Below are 18,395 nucleotides of genomic sequence, written 5' to 3'. Positions count from 1 at the left end.
GGCTCATTTTTGAGATTGTGCCCAGGTTCTGCACTTCAGACTCTTTGTTGACTATGATGGCTACTCCATTTCTTCTGAGGGATTGTTGCCTATAGTAGTAGATATAATGGTCATCTGAATTAAATTCACCAATTTCCATCCATTTTAGTTCACTGATTCCTAAAATGTCAGTTCACTCTTGCCATCTCCTGCTTGATCATGTCTAATTTACCTTGATTCATGGACCTGACATTCCAGCTTCCTATGCAATATTGTTCTTTATAGCATCAGACTTTACTTTCGGCACCAGACAGATTCACAGCTAAGTGTTGTTCCCGCTTTGGCCCAGCCACTTCATTCTTACTGGAGATGTTAATAATTGCCCTCCATTCTTCCCCAGTAGCATATTGCACACTTTCTGATCTGGGGGCACTTATCTTCTGGTGTGACGTCACATCTTTTTGCATTTTCATTACTGTCCATGGAGTTCTTTAGGCAAGAATACTGGAGTGGGTTGCCATTTCTGTCCCCAGTGGACCATGTTTTGTCAGACCTCTTCACTATGACCCATTCATCTTGGGTGGCCTGTATGGCACAGCTCATAGCTTCATTGAGTCATGCAAGAACAATAGGTATACTTCATATATAACCATAGGTTGACCATTGAACACGGACTTGAACTATATGGGTCCATGTATATAAATATGTACTGTGGAGCTATGTGATCTGTGGCTAAATCTGCACATGCAGAACCACAGATAGGAGAGCCAACTGTAAAGTTACAGGTGGAGTTTTCACGGCCAGTGTTGGCACTCTTAACACATGCATCGTTCAAGAGTCAACTGTTATATAGGATTGTATATTACATAAAGCACTTGTATATAATACATGTATATATTAAATTATAAATATATATAAAATTTTATATAAAATTATATATATAAAATCTTATATATATATATATATATATATATATATATAATTGTATACATTTTTTTATTTCAGTGGGACAGGCAGATTATTCTCTCCTTTGGTAGACTGGCATGCCACTGGCAATTGACAAATAAGTACACACATGGAAGGGAGCATTAAAGACTATCTCGTGTATGTTGCAAATTTTAAGTTTGGATTCATGCCAGAATATACTAGGTTGACAGTTGTTTCTTAAACATATGTATACTGCTGGATTCAGATATGGAAGTAATACTGAGGTTCAAGTGAAAAGGAGTAAAGAGTAATCGAACCACTGAAACCACCTATTTTATAGGCCTTGGATAGAAAAAGAAAAGGTAGACCAAAGGAAAATTGAGGTGTGAGCTCTTCTATTCACTCTTTCCTTTTTTCCTTTCTTCCTTTTCTTTTCTGAGGAGTTTATAAGGAATCTTTTAGAGGCAAATTTTGGGTGTCATTTGCTCCTGATAAACACACATTTATAGGGAGATAAGAAATAAGTGTGGGCTGATAACAAGGAAAGAAGTGATCAAATACGGGCTGGCTATTTCACCTTTTATTGGTGAAAAAAATCTGTTGGTCTAAATCACTTCTGAAGACTATAAAACTTCCCTATTTGGTACCTTTGTTTCCTTTGTGCAAATTTTATACATTTTGGTTGGTTACCTAAATAAACTTCTGCCAGAAACCGAGAGAAGACCATTACTCTCATCTGCCAACAATGAAGCTAAGTCAGAAATTGAAAGTTCTTTCCTTGAGGCAACAACCAGGCCACTAAGCCAGTCTGCTTTCCTGCGTAGCTCAGTTGGTAAAGCATCTGCTGCAATGCGGGAGACCTGGGTTTAATTCCTGGGTCAGAAGTTCCCCTGGAGAAGGAAATGGCAACCCACTCCAGTATTCTTGCCTGGAGAATCCCATGGACAGAGGAGCCTGGCAGGCTACAGTTCATGGGATTGCAAGAGTTGGACATGACTTAGCGCTATCTTTTTCTTTTTTCCTATCTCATCCAATCTAAATAGAATGACTCAAGATACATGCTGAATATTAATGCCTCGAGTTCCTGATCTGACATCCCATCTTCAGGGCATCTTTGCACACAATCTGAACTGAACTCAAGTAACTCAATAATAGCCTTGCTTGAAATTCAGTATTTCTCTCCAGAATACAGATGGAAATTTTAGTGACCAAATCTTTCTCAGTTTTTCAGACTACAGAAAGAAGTCATAGACATGAAGCCAGTTCTTTAAGGCTTTTAGTCTTGCTCCATCTATTCATTAATATGAGAATCTGCTAAAAAACTGGACAAACCTACTAGGCACAGACCCTCTCACTATCGGGCTGGCATTCACGAAAATTTACAATAATGTCAAAGTAGGATTCTTGTGGTAATATTTTATTTGTTCTGGCCAAGTTTTAATCTGCAATATTGAGGAAAATTCAGCACTCATCCAATGTGTCTGCAGGCTTTTGACTAGTTAACATGTTAATCGAGAAAAGGGTTATGCTGTCCAAGTATTAGATAAGCTATTTGGAAAAGAAAAAATATTTGTCTATGAATTTGTGGATGAAATGTTTCCAAGAAGAAATTATAAATGGGCCCTATTTTAGTTCTCTCCTATTATGAATGACAGGTTTAACATTCCTAGAAACCCTAAGAATATAATGACTACATCTTTAAAAGCCTCTCGGGATTATTGTACATTAACGTATCAGAGTCAGTAAATTATTTATCTATAAATTAATCTTTCTAAACAGATTTCCACCCCCCTTCAATTTGAAAGCTAAACTTCTGAGTCTCTATTTCAGCAACTTTATATCTGAAGAGCCTACATCTGTAAAAACATTCCTAATGAAAACATGAAGACAACCCCCAGAGAAGCAAATAAAATGAGATTTAAGTATATAGCAGCCTTTCTACAGTTACATTCCTAACAATAGTGGATTCTAATTTGATGCCAAATAGAGGTTATATAACAAAATCAGTGACCACTCTAATTCTTTTGGTTTCAGTGAACAATGTAGGTGCTTCAGCAATTCTGTTGGTATTTCCACATTTACACCAGAATGGAGGAGTTGCATCCTTGTCTGCCAAGTCCCAGAAGCAGAGAGCCCAGTGAATAGGAAGCAGAATGACGATGCTCTAGGGCAGGGGACAAAAACACTGCAGGCTGAAAAGCCTATGTTCCCAGGCCTCTGTCCCAGTTGCCAAAACCCAAGTATCAAAGATGGATTTTCATTTTCAAGTTACACCGTGTTAAAAATTATCCACCCAGACTTTATTCGGCACTTACTCCCACGCAAACCATTTTGTCAGTTAATAAGACAACCAACCAACAATCAGACTACCTCAAACAAAAAGATATTAAGCCCAATTTAAGAAACTAGTAATTCATTGTGAAAAATTACCACTCAAATTTATGTCCATGGTCTGGACTATCTGCTAAATTACATAACCAGTATTTTTTTTTTGTCATTTTTCTTTCTTAAAAGGATAAGACCTTAATTTTATAATATGTGAAGGCATTATAATTCCAAGTTTCAAGGATGCTCCAATTTTACTTTAAAAGTTGGGATGAAAAGGTAGCCATTAATTTTCACAAATTTCAGATTTTGCTAACAGAGGTACTATAAATATATAATGAAGTATCTGATGCATTCCTAGGAATGAGAAGATAAGTGTCTTTAACAATGTCTTGCGGGAGACTCTTGTGCAAAAACCTTTTAGCATTTAAACACTGGGTAGGCAGATTTAGGGGAGAAGGCAATGGCACCCCACTCCAGTACTCTTGCCTGGAAAATCCCATGGATGGAGGAGCCTGGTAGGCTGCAGTCCATGGGGTTGCTAAGAGTCGGACACGACTGAGTGACTTCACTTTCACTTTTCACTTTCATGCATTGGAGGAGGAAATGGCAACCCACTCCAGTGTTCTTGCCTAGAGAATCCCAGGGACGGCGGGGCCTGGTGGGCGGCCGTCTATGGGGTCGCACAGAGTGGGACACGACTGAAGCAACTTAGCAGCAGCAGCAGCAGGCAGATTTGGAAGCAAACATTTTTCAATTGTAGTAAATATATTAATACATAAAACAAAAATTTAACAGTTTTAAGTGTATAATTCAGTGCTATTACATAGCAATATGTTTACAATGCCATGCAGTGATTTCTACAGTCATTATCCTAAGCAGAAACTCTGTACCTACTCAACATATAGCTCCCCCATCCCTGCACCCCAGCCCTCAGGTAACCTGTATTCTACATTTTGTCTGTGTGGTCAAAGCATCCTTTTCAAAAGCCCAACAATCCAACAAACAAATCCCTCAGTTTCAGCAGGGGCTGGGCAATGAGGCCAGGAAAGCCTATTCTCCCTGTGCCTCAGTCATCGTTCATTTTTATGCCTATTTTGACTGGCAGACCATAAACAATTTGTTTCTTGTATTTCTTCATGAATGCAGCAACTCCTGAGTGCCTGCATGGGGCAGACAAATGGCAGACAGACCTAACCTCTGTCTTCATGGACCTTGTATTCTAGTTAACCATACTTCTCCTTATTCACACTCTAGAAATCATGTGGGAAAGTGTGCGATTTTTCTTTTGAATTTTATTTTTTTATTGGGATATACCCAATTAACAATATTGTGATCGTTTCAGATGAACAGCAAAGGGACTCAGCCATACATACTCATGTATCCATTCTCCCCCAAACACCCCTCCCATCCAGGCTGACATGTAACACCGAGCAGAGTTCCATGTACTATACAGGAGGTCCATTGTAAATACAGCAGTGTACACAGGACCATCCCAAACTCCCTAACTACCCCTTTCCCCCAGCAACCGTAAGTTCACTTTCTGAGTTTCTGTTTTGTCTTCATTTGTGTCATTTCTTTTTAGATTCCACGTATGTGCGGTGTCATATGGTATTTCTCCTCCTCTGTCTGACTGACTTCACTCAATAGATACTCTCTAGGTCCATCCATGTTTCTCCAAATGGCATTTCATTCTTTTTAATGGCAGAGAAATACTCGATTATATATGTATACCCGTGTACTACATCTTCTTCATCCATTCCACTGTCGATGGCCCTAAATGTTGCTTCCATGTCTTGGCTATTGTAAACAGTGCTGCAATGAACATATGGGTGCATGTATCCTTTTGGATCATGTTTTTTTCTGGATATATGCCCAGGAGTGGGATTGAAGGGTCATATGGTAGCTCTACCTTCAGTTTTTAAGGAACCTCCATGCTGCTCTCCATAGTGGCTGTGCTAATTTGGAAAGTGTGCAATTTGGATAGGATATCAGTGGCATCTCACATGCCTTGTATCATAATGCATTTCCAGCACCATGGAACTGCTCAGAGGTGTCACAACAGAACATTATCTCCCTTTCACTATATCTGGTGACTGCTTTACTAAGGAATGGATAACAGCACAGCTGAACTATAGTAACTGATTGATAAATGTTATACCCTTATTTGGGCCTTCTGCATCTCTATTAAACATATATACACACACACACATATATATATATAATACATTGAGCAGAGCAACTCTATATATACACAGAGTCCCTTCGCTGCTCTCTCTCTCTCTCTCTCTCCCCATATATATATATATATAGCATTTTATCAGGTCTTAAATGATAAAGAGATGCAGAAGGCCCAAATAAAGTTATTATATATATATGTATGTATATATAGCATCACTGACTCAATGGACATGAGTTTGAGCAAACTCTGGGAGATAGTAAAGGACAGGGAAGCCTGGCATGCTGTAATTCATGGGGTTGCAAAGAGTTGGACATGCCTTAGTGACTGAACAACAACAAAAATGATATACCGTAGAAACTGGGCACACAAAAAATATTTCAGGCTTCCAATTTTAGTATCAAATTTAGAATTTCATTTACATGAAATATCCAGAATAGGCAAATGCGGAGAGACAGAAGTAGATGAGTGGCTGCCAGGGGCTGGGGAGATATGAAGGGGTGATGGTGACTAATGAGTATGCTGCTGCTTTGGGGGATGCTGGATAGCAGCGCTGACTGCACAACCAGGTGAGTGTGCTAAAACCACCAGTGCGTCAGAACGGCGAATCCTATGGTGTGTGAACTCGATCAATGAAAACGTCACTTAGCTATTCAGTCAAGCCAGACACAAGGGTAGTGAGAGGCCAAATTTTAAAAGTCTATACATAGCTACCAGAGGAGAGGACTCGCTTTTATAGGCTCTAAGAACCAGGTCAGGTGGTCCATTCTGAGGTGGCTGAGGACAAGCAGTATGTACTGAGGTGATCTGAGGATTCAGGCTGGGAAGTAACTGGACAGGTATGTGGATGAGAAAGTCATCTGGTCAGACTCACTTGCTGTACTCTTAAGCTGTTCATGCAGTGCCTTTATACATCCTTAAATCCCACCCAAACTCCCACCACTGCTGAAAGCAACAGGATCCCATGTCTGTCTAGAAATCACTGGGTTGGTTATACCTGTAAAGGAACTCTTCCAACTTACACAGACATGGCACCACCACACATACTCGGAAGATGTGATCCACCTCCCCTGCAGTATGTGCTGGCCTTAGGCATGGAAACTAGGCTTTCTTCATGAAAAGGAATCACAAACATTTTAAAGGTAAATTTTGTTTCATATGAAAGTATCTGATGAAAGGTCTGCTATTACGTATAGTACTGAGGAAACTTCTTATTCACTCACCTACTCCTTTTCTCATTCATCTGTCTGTCTACTGCGGTCATACTCAAACCCCGGGCACTGATGACAATCTAGCAGGGCAATCAGTAGAAACACATGAAACGTCACCGACAAATGAAACGTCTGTTGCTGAAGGACCACAAAAAGGTGTTAAAATTTCACTCTCCCAATCAATTTTAGAACATATAAAGGTATCTGCAATGTAAACATTTAAAAACCAAAAATACAAAGTTAGTTACTTGACACAGGAAGTAGACAAGCACTAGCCCAATTTATTTAACAAAAAAGTAACAGACTGCTCGGAAACTCAAAGATGTATACAATTATGATTTTTATTTGATAAAATACATAGCCAAAAGATTAGAGAAGGCAAACCACACACCCACTTACAACTGTCCCTTTTGTTTCTTTAAATCTAAGGCCCCCTCTAGTGTTTGAAAACATCACATGCAGCACACAGGCAGCTGAAGGCACAGTCACAATGTTTTACCCCAGACCTTCCCAAACAAAAAGAATACTTCTTTTCATGTGGCACAAAAATCAATGAGAGAAAATGTTTAGCCATAATTAATATTTCACATTCTTTCTATAATTCTCATATTTATTATTCTCTCATTCAGTAATTTCTGGATTTACTGTTGGGTTGTTTCTGGATTAACACTTGGTAATAAGGGAAAAAAAGAAAATATAAAGCATGGAGGGACTTTAATTTCCCAAACAAGAAATACACCTCCTTGAAAACAACAGAAAATAGCCTATTCTGCTTTTGTGGACGTTATCAGTAAATAGTATATACTTCCTAAAGTATATACTTAAATTTATTATATTTGGGAATAAGAAATTTTAAACTACATCTATTGTAAAGCTGACCTAATCTGTGAATTTGCTAATTAAACCTTTTCAGTACCTGGTAAAAGGAAGTGGAAAGTGTTGCTCTGAGGGCAAATGTTTGCTCTGAACAATTTTACATAAAGGAGTCCTTAAAAATTTATATTGACATGGCACTACATCGATACAATGACTTAGTCTCATGTACTTTTGTAAAAGATTGATTAAAACTAGGGAAAATCAAAAATAGGTTTCCACTCTACTTTCTTAGCTGAAGCGTTTGTGTGTCTGCTTTCTTGTTTTATTACAGAGGGTTTATGTTAACAACTAGTATTACTATTACCGGACAATGAAATCTCTTTCAACAAAAGAAAACAATGCCATCTTAAAAAAAAAAAAGAAAACAATGCAATCTTGAGCAGGAGACTGACAGAGAAGACTTATTAAGCTATTACTTCATATTCTTAAGTTTGAAAATTTAATAGCTATCGAAACAAGTTTAATCTGTACTAACTTTATCTTAAATAAATGACTAATTTGTCACTCAATAGATGACATATGACTTCTCTGCAAATGTTTCAAGTTAACAAAAGGTAATCTAAAATGAATTAAATAATACTAGTTGGATTTTAAGTGGTATCAACTTTTAAGATATCTCCTCAAATGAACAGCATTTTTAAAGTGCAACATACACTCTTTTGGCTCAACATAAAAAATTATATAACTGGAAATTAGTATAGTCATTTCTCTGAGAACAAATTTAGAGAAAAGCTGTTTTGAAAGTTAGCCATGAAATGATAAACACTGACGTCTTTAAAAACTGAGTATATAAAATACAATTACACATAAACCAGGGTGGGAGAGGTAGCACACAGCAAATAAAACCAAATAAATACTATACAATAACGTACAAAGTTCTGCTTATAAAAAATTGAAAACTGCATTTTAAAACAGCTATTTCCCTTCTTTTGAGGGCTTTACAATTAAAATTTAGACCCGGCGTCTCAGGCAAAGTTTTTCAAAAAGTTACTAGTTACTGGCATTGTTTTTTGCCAAAACCTCTCTGATCTGTCGGTCGAGTTCACTTATTATTCGATCCTCGTGATTATACACACCCGTCCTCATCAAAGTATCCCTTTCTTCTATTAGGCGAGTCAAATAATCATCCAAACCTTCTTCCAGTGCACTGCCACGGGGCCCATCCATTTTTCCACTCGCAATCTCTCTGGAATCTGGGTACTGTTTTTGTTCTTGTTGCCTTAACCTGAGAAGTCAAGAACACAGGCCACTCGAGCAGGCAACACACGCTGTTCTGGTTTTCAGTTAATACCACCACTTAGCAACAACATGACTCAACGGTAAAATACATTTTCAGTAATATTTTCAGCAAGCAAACAAAAAACTACTTGGCTAGCCAGAGTTAGCACACTTATAAAAGACAGTTTTAAAAACCAATACTTGCATAAAATACATGAAAACTGTAGAAATTTTGGGAATATGCAGGAAAAAAATCATCTTAACCAGAGATAAGCAATCTAAGTAATTTTCTATATCTCTTCTCAATTAAAAAATACATGCATTTTAAAGTTTTCTAAAAAGCAATTGAATATATGTAATTCTGTACAATTATCAATATATTTTCACTGTTATTAATATAAAGAATATTTTCCTATATTATTATTATTGATATTTAGGTTGTTATTAAGCCCTTGTTATTGTTTCTTGAACATAGTTTTCTTCTAACTTTATCCCACAAATATTTACTCATACCAAAAGGTGCTAGGTTTGGGGGATACTGTGTCAAATCAAGAAGAAAAGTTTCTGGTATTATGGAGCTTATATAAATATTGTTTGTAGAAAGTGATGTTCTATAGATGTGAATGCTTGAATCTAGGGTGTGCACCTTTTAAGAGTTTGTATGGATAGCTTCAAGTTATGTTTATGATGATCTTATCTAAAAGATGAAGAAAGGGGAGCAGGTGCCAGCCTGGGATCTGGGTATTTCCAATGGAATATTATCAATCACATTACCTTGAAAATGGGGAGTATACCTGGCATTACCATCACGTAGTATACTAAGTTAGTTTGGACATGGAGTAGGTTTTAATTCGATTTGGAATCTACAACTAAGATACAACTTGATACTTCTCTAAGTAACTAGCTACAAAGATATTTTTAATTTGCAACTACTCCTGACTTTTGTCTTTATAAAAAAGATAAAAGACAGTTGAATCTAAGTCCCTGCTTCTAGATAGCCTTCACAGTAAGTAAGCCAATGAGAACCAGTTCTGAAATTACGTATGGTGTGGGGGAGAGGAAGAGCCAGGAAGAGCGCTGCCGGACCCCAGAAAGGGTGCAGGGTCAGTGGTAGCGCAGTTCTGTTTGTTCATATGACTCTTTGAAACCTGAACTGACTCCTAAGATCCCTCACAAAAGAATAAGAAACTGAGGTGTACAGTCCAAACAGGACACCAAATACCTCCATCTGTTCTAAGAAAGAAAATAAAAAATAGGGCCCTGTGCTTTGGGACTCGGGAGGAAATCAAGTGATTAATGGGACACTGGTAAAATGGAGCAATACATGGGGATGATTAATAATAACATTTAATTTCCTATGACCTACACATATGACAGGCACATGGCTATCTTCATTTGAACCACCAAAACAGTGCTGGGCAAAGAGTAGCGGCTTAATATGCATTTGCTAAACTGCTATATACAACAGCAAAACTTTGGAAGCAAGCGGCATTTTAAAATTAATTTGTAACATCTTCCAGATCTCTGACACAGTTGACACCAAGTAAGTACTTGCTGAATTAAGAGACTAACAGAGTGAACTGAGCCCTGTAGCATGTACTAAAGACCTTGACCTTTTTCTAACTGATATTTATACATTAATATTCTAAATGCATTTGTGTAATTCAGCTCCAAACCCACCGGATACAGTGACTGAGTTTCCCCAGTTTGTGTAGGGCTATATCACGGGGTAGTCTGTCAAATGCATGTCCTATGTCCTGAACTGTGTCTTCCCCACATTCATATGTTGAATGAATATGATGCAACCCCCAGTGCGATGGTGTCTGGTGATGGAGCCTTTGAAAGAGAATTAGGTTTAGATGAGCTCGTGAACCGGGGGCCGTCATGATGCAATTTGTGCACTTCCTACAGGAGACATGGGAGAGCTTGTGAGGACAAGTGGTCAGGCAGCTGTCTAAAAGCTAGGAAGAGTCCTCACCAGAAACTGTGTTGGTGCTTTGATCTGGAATTTTTAGCCTCCTAAATTTCTGTTGTTTAAGCCAATCTATGAAATTTTGTTATGCCAGCCAAGCTAAGACAGTATGCTTCGCTGCAACAAAATACTAGTCTCCTGATAAACATTAAAAGTCTTCCCCTACATTCTCCTCCAAAAAGACACTAGTTTGTTCTAATATTGCTTCCTAACGATTACTTTTCTAACACGAAATACTTAAAATAGTAACTAAGAGCACCATGACACTACAGAGAAGCCCAGTGTTGCAGAGCAGTTACAAATACAACCTGCGGCATCAGATCTAAACTCTGGCCCCCTGACCTACTAGCTGTGTGACCTTGGAAGGGGCACTTAAGTCTCTTTAAAACTCAGTTTCCTCATCTCCAAATGGGATTAATTATCTTCCTCAAAAAGTTGCTTTGCAGAGTTAAAAAAAAAAAACAGTTGAGATAGGCATATGAGATATTTAAAATAGCTGCTGATACACAGTAAGGGCAATAATTAAGAGCTAATCTATTATTTATATAAATAATATAACAATATTTGAAATTTGTTATACTTTATATAATTAAATTCATTATCATTAATTACCTTGAAATAGTTGCACTAAATCTGAAATAGTCACACAGGAATAAAATTTAAAGTACTAATGCTATGGAAACGAAAAAGCTAAACAGAGCTACATTCATGGCAAAAAAACAAATGTGAGAGTAATGGTCTTTGGCAAAGATTTTCTATTATATAACTTAGCTACATTTTAGAAATGATGTCCCTTATTAGACTTGATGTTGTACTCTCCCTGGACCAATGAATAAATAAAAAGTTGTACTATTTGAACTTGAGTTTTTGTATGGAAAAGAAAGTAATTTTTTAGTCATTATACCTGTTCAGTTCATTTCTTATATCCAACAATTCTTGTCTCTCGGTTTTTACTGTATCTTTTTCCTCAGCGGCCAGGTAACGTAGTCTCATCTGTTCCAGTTCTTCCTGCTGTTTTTTAAGACGAGCCATTTGACTTTCTTGCTCTCGCTTGAAAGAAACAAGCCAGATCTCTCATGTTAGGAATACATATACTTTTATGACTTTGATTTGTGATTATAACCCTCCTTGACTGTACCCATGATATAGCCATACACTGCAGATTCTGCAGACACATATTATCTAGAAATGTCCATGTTCTCTTTACAAACTTTTCCATGACAAACCCTTCCTGTTATAAGCCATAACCACTCATGTTCCAATCAGTGATTGAGGTTAGCTAAATATAAGATAACAGAAGTTAAGGGCAAGAAAGAGTCTGCTATCAACACAGTAAGTTGCCACACGAGCGATGGTAAGAGTAGCATCTAAGAAATGGTTAATTATCAAAATTATATAAGAAATTACAATTATAAAGGAATGATAAAGTATACAAATTATATAAAATACAAATTATACAGAGTTACCAAGAAAAATTCAATAACTGCCCCTGAACTAGTAATTAATTCCACTTCTATTTCAAGAAATAATATGCCTTTCCACTCTTCAGACTCACAAAAAATCTATGCACATAAAATTTCTTTTATATAAATGTGTAACATTCCACAGAATGAATACTCCATGATTTAGTAACAGACATTTTGGAATGCTGCAGTAAGACATCCTGCCGTCTAACACAGTAATCTCACGAACCTTTCTACACTGTTACTATGAACGGGTACTGCCTTTCTGCATTTTTGAAAAGAGCATTTGATTTCTTCATTTTTTAAGGTGACAGTCAAAGTCCCCTTTGTTTAATAAATAAATTTAGTTGTGCTACTTACAAGCTTTATGTGTATGTTCATGAGATTGACTGACCAATTATTATTATTATAACATTCTTGTCAGATTTTAGAAGGAAGATAATGGTGGTCTCATTGTTTTTAAGTGAGAATTATTCTCTCTTCCTAGTTTTGAAACAGTTTGTGCAATGTAATAGGAACAGCACTGAATCTGTAGTTTGCTTTGGGTAGTACAGTCATTTTCACAATATGTTTCTTCCAATCCAAGAACATGGTAAATCTTTCCATTTGTTTGTGTCATCTTTGATTTCTTTCATTCTTTTACACTTATGAAAAGTACTCATAATTTTCAGAGTATAGGTCTTTTGCCCGCTTAAGTAGGTTTATTTCTAGGTATTTTATTCTTTCTGATGCAATGGTAAATGGGACCGTTTCCTTAATTTCTTTTTCTTATCTTTCATTGTCAGTGTATAGGAATGCAACAGATTTATGTGTATTAATTTTGTAGCCTGCAACTTTACCAAATTCACTGATGAGTTCTAGTTGTTTGACTATTTTAATTTAAAAAAGAACCTCATATACCATGTTCATGGATTGGAAGAATCAATGTAGTGAAAATGAGTATACTACCCAAAGCAATCTATAGATTCAATGCAATCCCTATCAAGCTACCAACAGCATTCTTCACAGAGCTAGAACAAATAATTTCACAGTTTGTATGGAAAAACAAAAAACCTCGAATAGCCAAAGCGATCTTGAGAAAGAAGAATGGAACTGGAGGAATCAACCTACCTGACTTCAGGCTCTACTACAAAGCCACAGTTATCAAGACAGTATGGTACTGGCACAAAGACAGAAATATAGATCAATGGAACAAAATAGAAAGCCCAGAGATAAATCCACGCACATATGGACACCTTATCTTCGACAAAGGAGGCAAGAATATACAATGGATTAAAGACAATCTCTTTAACAAGTGGTGCTGGGAACTCTGGTCAACCACTTGTAAAAGAATGAAACTAGAACACTTTCTAACACCATACACAAAAATAAACTCAAAATGGATTAAAGATCTAAACATAAGACCAGAAACTATAAAACTCCTAGAGGAGAACATAGGCAAAACACTCTCTGACATACATCACAGCAGGATCCTCTATGACCCACCTCCCAGAATATTGGAAATAAAAGCAAAAATAAACAAATGGGACCTAATTAACCTTAAAAGCTTCTGCACATCAAAGGAAACTATTAGCAAGGTGAAAAGACAGCCTTCAGAATGGGAGAAGATAATAGCAAATGAAGCAACTGACAAACAACTAATCTCGAGAATATACAAGCAACTCCTACAGCTCAACTCCAGAAAAATAAATGACCCAATCAAAAAATGGGCCAAAGAACTAAATAGACATTTCTCCAAAGAAGACATAAAGATGGCTAACAAACACATGAAAAGATGCTCAACATCACTCATTATCAGAGAAATGCAAATCAAAACCACTATGAGGTACCATTTCACACCAGTCAGAATGGCTGCGATCCAAAAGTCTACAAGTAATAAATGCTGGAGAGGGTGTGGAGAAAAGGGAACCCTCTTACACTGTTGGTGGGAATGCAAACTAGTGCAGCCACTATGGAGAACAGTGTGGAGATTCCTTAAAAAACTGGAAATAGACATGCCTTATGATCCAGCAATCCCACTGCTGGGCATACACACTGAGAAAACCAGAAGGGAAAGAGACACGAGTACCCCAATGTTCATCGCAGCACTGTTTATAATAGCCAGGACATGGAAGCAACCTAGATGTCCATCAGCAGATGAATGGATAAGCAAGCTGTGGTACATATACACAATGGAGTATTATTCAGCCATTAAAAAGAATACATTTGAATCAGTTCTAATGAGGTGGATGAAACTGGAGCCTATTATACAGAGTGAAGTAAGCCAGAAAGAAAAACACCAATACAGTATACTAACGCATATATATGGAATTTAGAAAGATGGTAACAATAACCCTGTGTACGAGACAGCAAAAGAGACACTGATGTATAGAACAGTCTTATGGACTCTGTGGGAGAGGGAGAGGGTGGGAAGATTTGGGAGAATGGCATTGAAACATGTAAATATCATGTATGAAATGAGTTGCCAGTCCAGGTTCGATGCACGATACTGGATGCTTGGGGCTGGTGCACTGGGACGACCCAGAGGGATGGAATGGGGAGGGAGGAGGGAGGAGGGTTCAGGATGGGGAACACATGTATACCTGTGGCGGATTCATTTTGATATTTGGCAAATCTAATACAGTTATGTAAAGTTTAAAAATAAAATAAAATTAAAAAAAAAAATAAAAAAAATAAAAAAAAAAATAAAAAAGAACCTCAGTAGAGTTCCCCAGTGGAAAGATGGCTATTTATAAACTAGGAAGTGGATCCTTTCCAGACAGAGAAACTGACTGTGTGTACACTTTGATCTCAGACTTCAGCCTCCAGAAATGTAAGAAACAAATTCCTGTTGTTTATAAGCCATCCAGTCTGTGCTGTTTTGTTACAGCAGCCCACACAGACTAGCGGTTACACAAAAGGTAACCAGTTCCATATACCGATTCTGCGTGTCACATGTTCTATGCTGCATTTTCTATCCTTTTTTCTCTTCCAGTTTGGATACTTTTTATTGGTTTATCTTCAGCTCACATATCCTTGGTTCTGCTATTAATTCATCTACTGAATTTACAATTCCGTTGTAAAACTTTTCAGTTCCAGGATGTCTACATGACTGAAAAGGTTCCACTTCTCTAATACATTTCTCTATCATATCGCTTTATTTTCTAGTAATTATTTCTAACTTTCTGTCTGGTGATTCCAAAATCTGTAGATTTCTAATGAGCAAAAAACAAAAATATTCTACATGCAAGTGGAGTAAACAAAAGATGCTCAAAATCAATAATCAGGGAAATAAATAAGTAAACCACAGAGTGAGACCACTTCATGCCCACCAAACTGGAAAAAATGTATACATCTGATAACAGCCAAGTGTTCCACATGGTGTGAAGAATAACAATTATACACCCCTCTTGGGAACTGCAAGTTTGTACAGCCTCTTCAGAAAGTAATTTGGCAACATTTAGTGAAGCAGAAATCAGCAAACTCTCCTACCCAGAAGTTCTACTTTTAGACAGAAACAGAAATGCTCACAAATAAAAAATTTTTCAGTGTTGTCTTACTATATGTTTTAGTTGTGTGAACCATAAAAATAAAATCAGGCTACCACATCAAAATAGTTAAACACAAAAACGATTTTGAATCACGCTAGGCAGTCACAGAATGATTCAGAGTATTTCCATGTATATAAAGTTTAAAGACATGCAAAAGTAAATAGTATTATTTACTGATATTTTTAGTATCTTTATAATCTTATTTTTTAAAAAAGCAAAGGAATAATAAATACCAAAGTCAGTAAAGCAGTTACCTGTGAAGGGGATGCAGGTGAGAAAAGGCACACAGCACTGATAATGCTGCTTCTTAAACTAGAAGGTGGGGGTTGAGGAGCATAAGAATCTTCTTTGATTCCCTTTTTGGAACATATAACGTTTCATTTCAAAAGTAATTATTAAGAAAATAAAGGAAAAGAAATCCAGACAAAAAACACACTGGATTGTTATATCTGGCTGAAGAGGTGATAAGGTTACTAGTGACTTTCATCTTGTATGTTATGCTGCAAAAAATTTGGACTTTTTTTCTTTTACAGTGAGCAGATATAATTGCAAACAGGGGGGGAAAGGTCAATGATTTAATTTTAGGTTACTTTGTAAAACTGTAACATTATGAAGCTTGACACACTTTAATTCTAAACCATAAGGAAAGCCTTTACAGGCCCTGAATTTTTAATCCAGCGAGCAGCATCAGCAATAACCCCACATGCACAAAAGCCAGGGGTCCGAGGACAGCTCCTCTGCCGCCAGGTGCTCTGGGTTAAAGGCTCCTCAATCAAGTGAGTATAAGCTTTATTTTGCCTTGGCTGCCTATAAATCCAGAGAGGAGATGTAAACACACATACACTAGACTAAACAGCGGCTAAAACGCGGCCACTACTTACTCTCCCACTCACACATACCATGTAAGTCTGTGGGAAAAAACTTACAACTAAACTAAGGAACTCAAGTCAAGTTTTCTGAAAATAACCCAGAGCTGACAAGTCAGTAGGAGGGCCTGGATGGTTTCAAGACACAGTTTTTAACCAAGACTTGGACCTCCAACTGTTTTCTTAAACAAAGATTTACATCCCATCCTTGGCTAAATTACTTATAAATTAATCAAATTAATTACTCTGAGTGGATAAGCAGGAGGCTGGACAAGATAGTGCTGATGTCAGCCAATGAAGTCTGTGTTGTTTTAACTAAATATATCAGCTCAGTTTTAAACAGATCTACTGTGCACAAATATGGTAAGGGGCCCACGTCCTACCCAAATCTTAGTTCTGTTTCCTGTCCTGCGAACAAACATACCTAGTTTAAATGTATCAGACATGATGAAAATGTTAAATTGCCCAGAACAACAAATTCATATCTCTTAACGATGATTCATTTCTTTTTAAAGAGTAGTGGCTATTATTCTTCCTCCATAACTATATTCTAGTGTGTCAAGAAATGTTTTTAAGTAAATATGGTACTTAGGACACAGTAAAGTAATAATCTTAACTTAGAATTGGGGGGAAAAAAAAAAACTAAATTACCCCTTAAGTGTCTGACAACTAGAACTCTTCAAAGTCAGTGTTACACATCATACCAAAGATAGCAAATCCAGAATGTGCGGGTATCATTTCCTTGTCTTCTAAGTTAGGACCCATTTCATGTTACACTTATTTATATTTTACAGCTGTTGCCTACCCAGTTACCCAAGAACAAAAAAGTTTACAACATGAAAAAACACAGGCTTTTATACTTATGAATCAGAAGAAAAGATTTTTTTTCTAAATAACTGGAAGATTATGATTTTTTAAATTCACCAATTGACTATACGAGGTCACCTTTGAGTAATGGAAATCTCTGTTTAAACATTCTTTTGGCAATAGGCACCGAGCATTAGGTCTTATTTCCAAGCTTTACCAGCTGGGTTTTGTCATTAACATTTATTAACAATCTAAGATACGGCTTTCGCCGTCTAATCCGCACTACACAAATGTTTTGTACTGCCCTCCAGAGGATTTTGCTGTGACAAATTACTGGCAGAGATTATAGCCCCGTGGCTATTCACCAGAGGCAATGTAAAATTAACATGGTACTAATCCAATTTAAACAAGAAGTTGCACAAACAATCCTCTGAACAAAAGCAGATAGAGGATTCCAATTTTATATTCAAACACAATGTGTTTTTAATAAAAAGTTTTAGGAAAAAAACTGAAGTAATTTTCACACATATAAATTGTGCCTATTTGATGAAGTAATTAATTTTAATCTTCCAAAAATGGTTAGTGGCAGAGCACAATTCACTATGGCAATACTGAGGTCTATTACATTTGTAAAGTGCTGCATCTCTACAATGTGGCCTGTAGAACATCAGCAATTCCCAGTGACCCTGAAATTAGTTTACAGTGTTGTTTCTAAAGCACAAAGTCTGCGGGATAAGGAATAGAAGTGGTCTGCAATGAAGCTTACTGCACTCAAAGAATTTGAGGCTATTTTCTTTCATGAAGCAGACGTCTGGAGTTGAATCAGTAATTTAACACTGTTTTCTCCTTAATTTCTCCTTAATTTCCTTATAGAAACTTAAAAAACGCATCTAAACTTTTGCGATGTCTTCTGTTATTAGGTACAAATAGCTAAAACTACTATGCTAATGGTTTTTAAGCAAGACAGTAGAAAAAACATAGGAAAAAAGGGTAAACAGAAAACAAGGAAGTAAAGGACAAACCCAGAAGACAGCAAAAGTAT

General features: G+C 36.9%; 2 protein-coding genes across 12 annotated transcripts in view; one reads left to right on the top strand and one right to left on the bottom strand.

The window, feature by feature from the left end:
- The window catches only part of CSNK1G3 (casein kinase 1 gamma 3), a 410,789-nt gene that overhangs the window by 93,769 nt on the left and 298,625 nt on the right, over positions 1-18,395 (top strand). The window lies entirely within an intron of this gene.
- CEP120 (centrosomal protein 120) overlaps positions 6,945-18,395 on the bottom strand; it is a 168,478-nt gene continuing 157,027 nt past the window's right edge. For 10 of the 11 annotated variants that reach the window (XM_055549356.1, XM_055549355.1, XM_055549358.1 and 7 more), the window contains 2 exons: positions 11,592-11,737; positions 6,945-8,722 (listed from right to left, as the gene is read on the bottom strand). In XM_055549356.1, coding sequence (XP_055405331.1) covers positions 8,488-8,722; positions 11,592-11,737 — 381 coding nt within the window. In that variant the 3' untranslated portion in view covers positions 6,945-8,487. Of the gene's footprint in view, positions 8,723-11,591; positions 13,042-14,846; positions 16,488-18,395 lie in introns of those variants that run through there. The other variant, XR_008703234.1, reaches the window with a different exon arrangement.

Source organism: Bubalus kerabau, chromosome 1 (assembly GCF_029407905.1).
Source record: "Bubalus kerabau isolate K-KA32 ecotype Philippines breed swamp buffalo chromosome 1, PCC_UOA_SB_1v2, whole genome shotgun sequence".
NCBI classification, from domain to species: Eukaryota; Metazoa; Chordata; class Mammalia; order Artiodactyla; family Bovidae; genus Bubalus; species Bubalus kerabau.
This window is presented reverse-complemented; position numbering and strand designations above follow the sequence as displayed.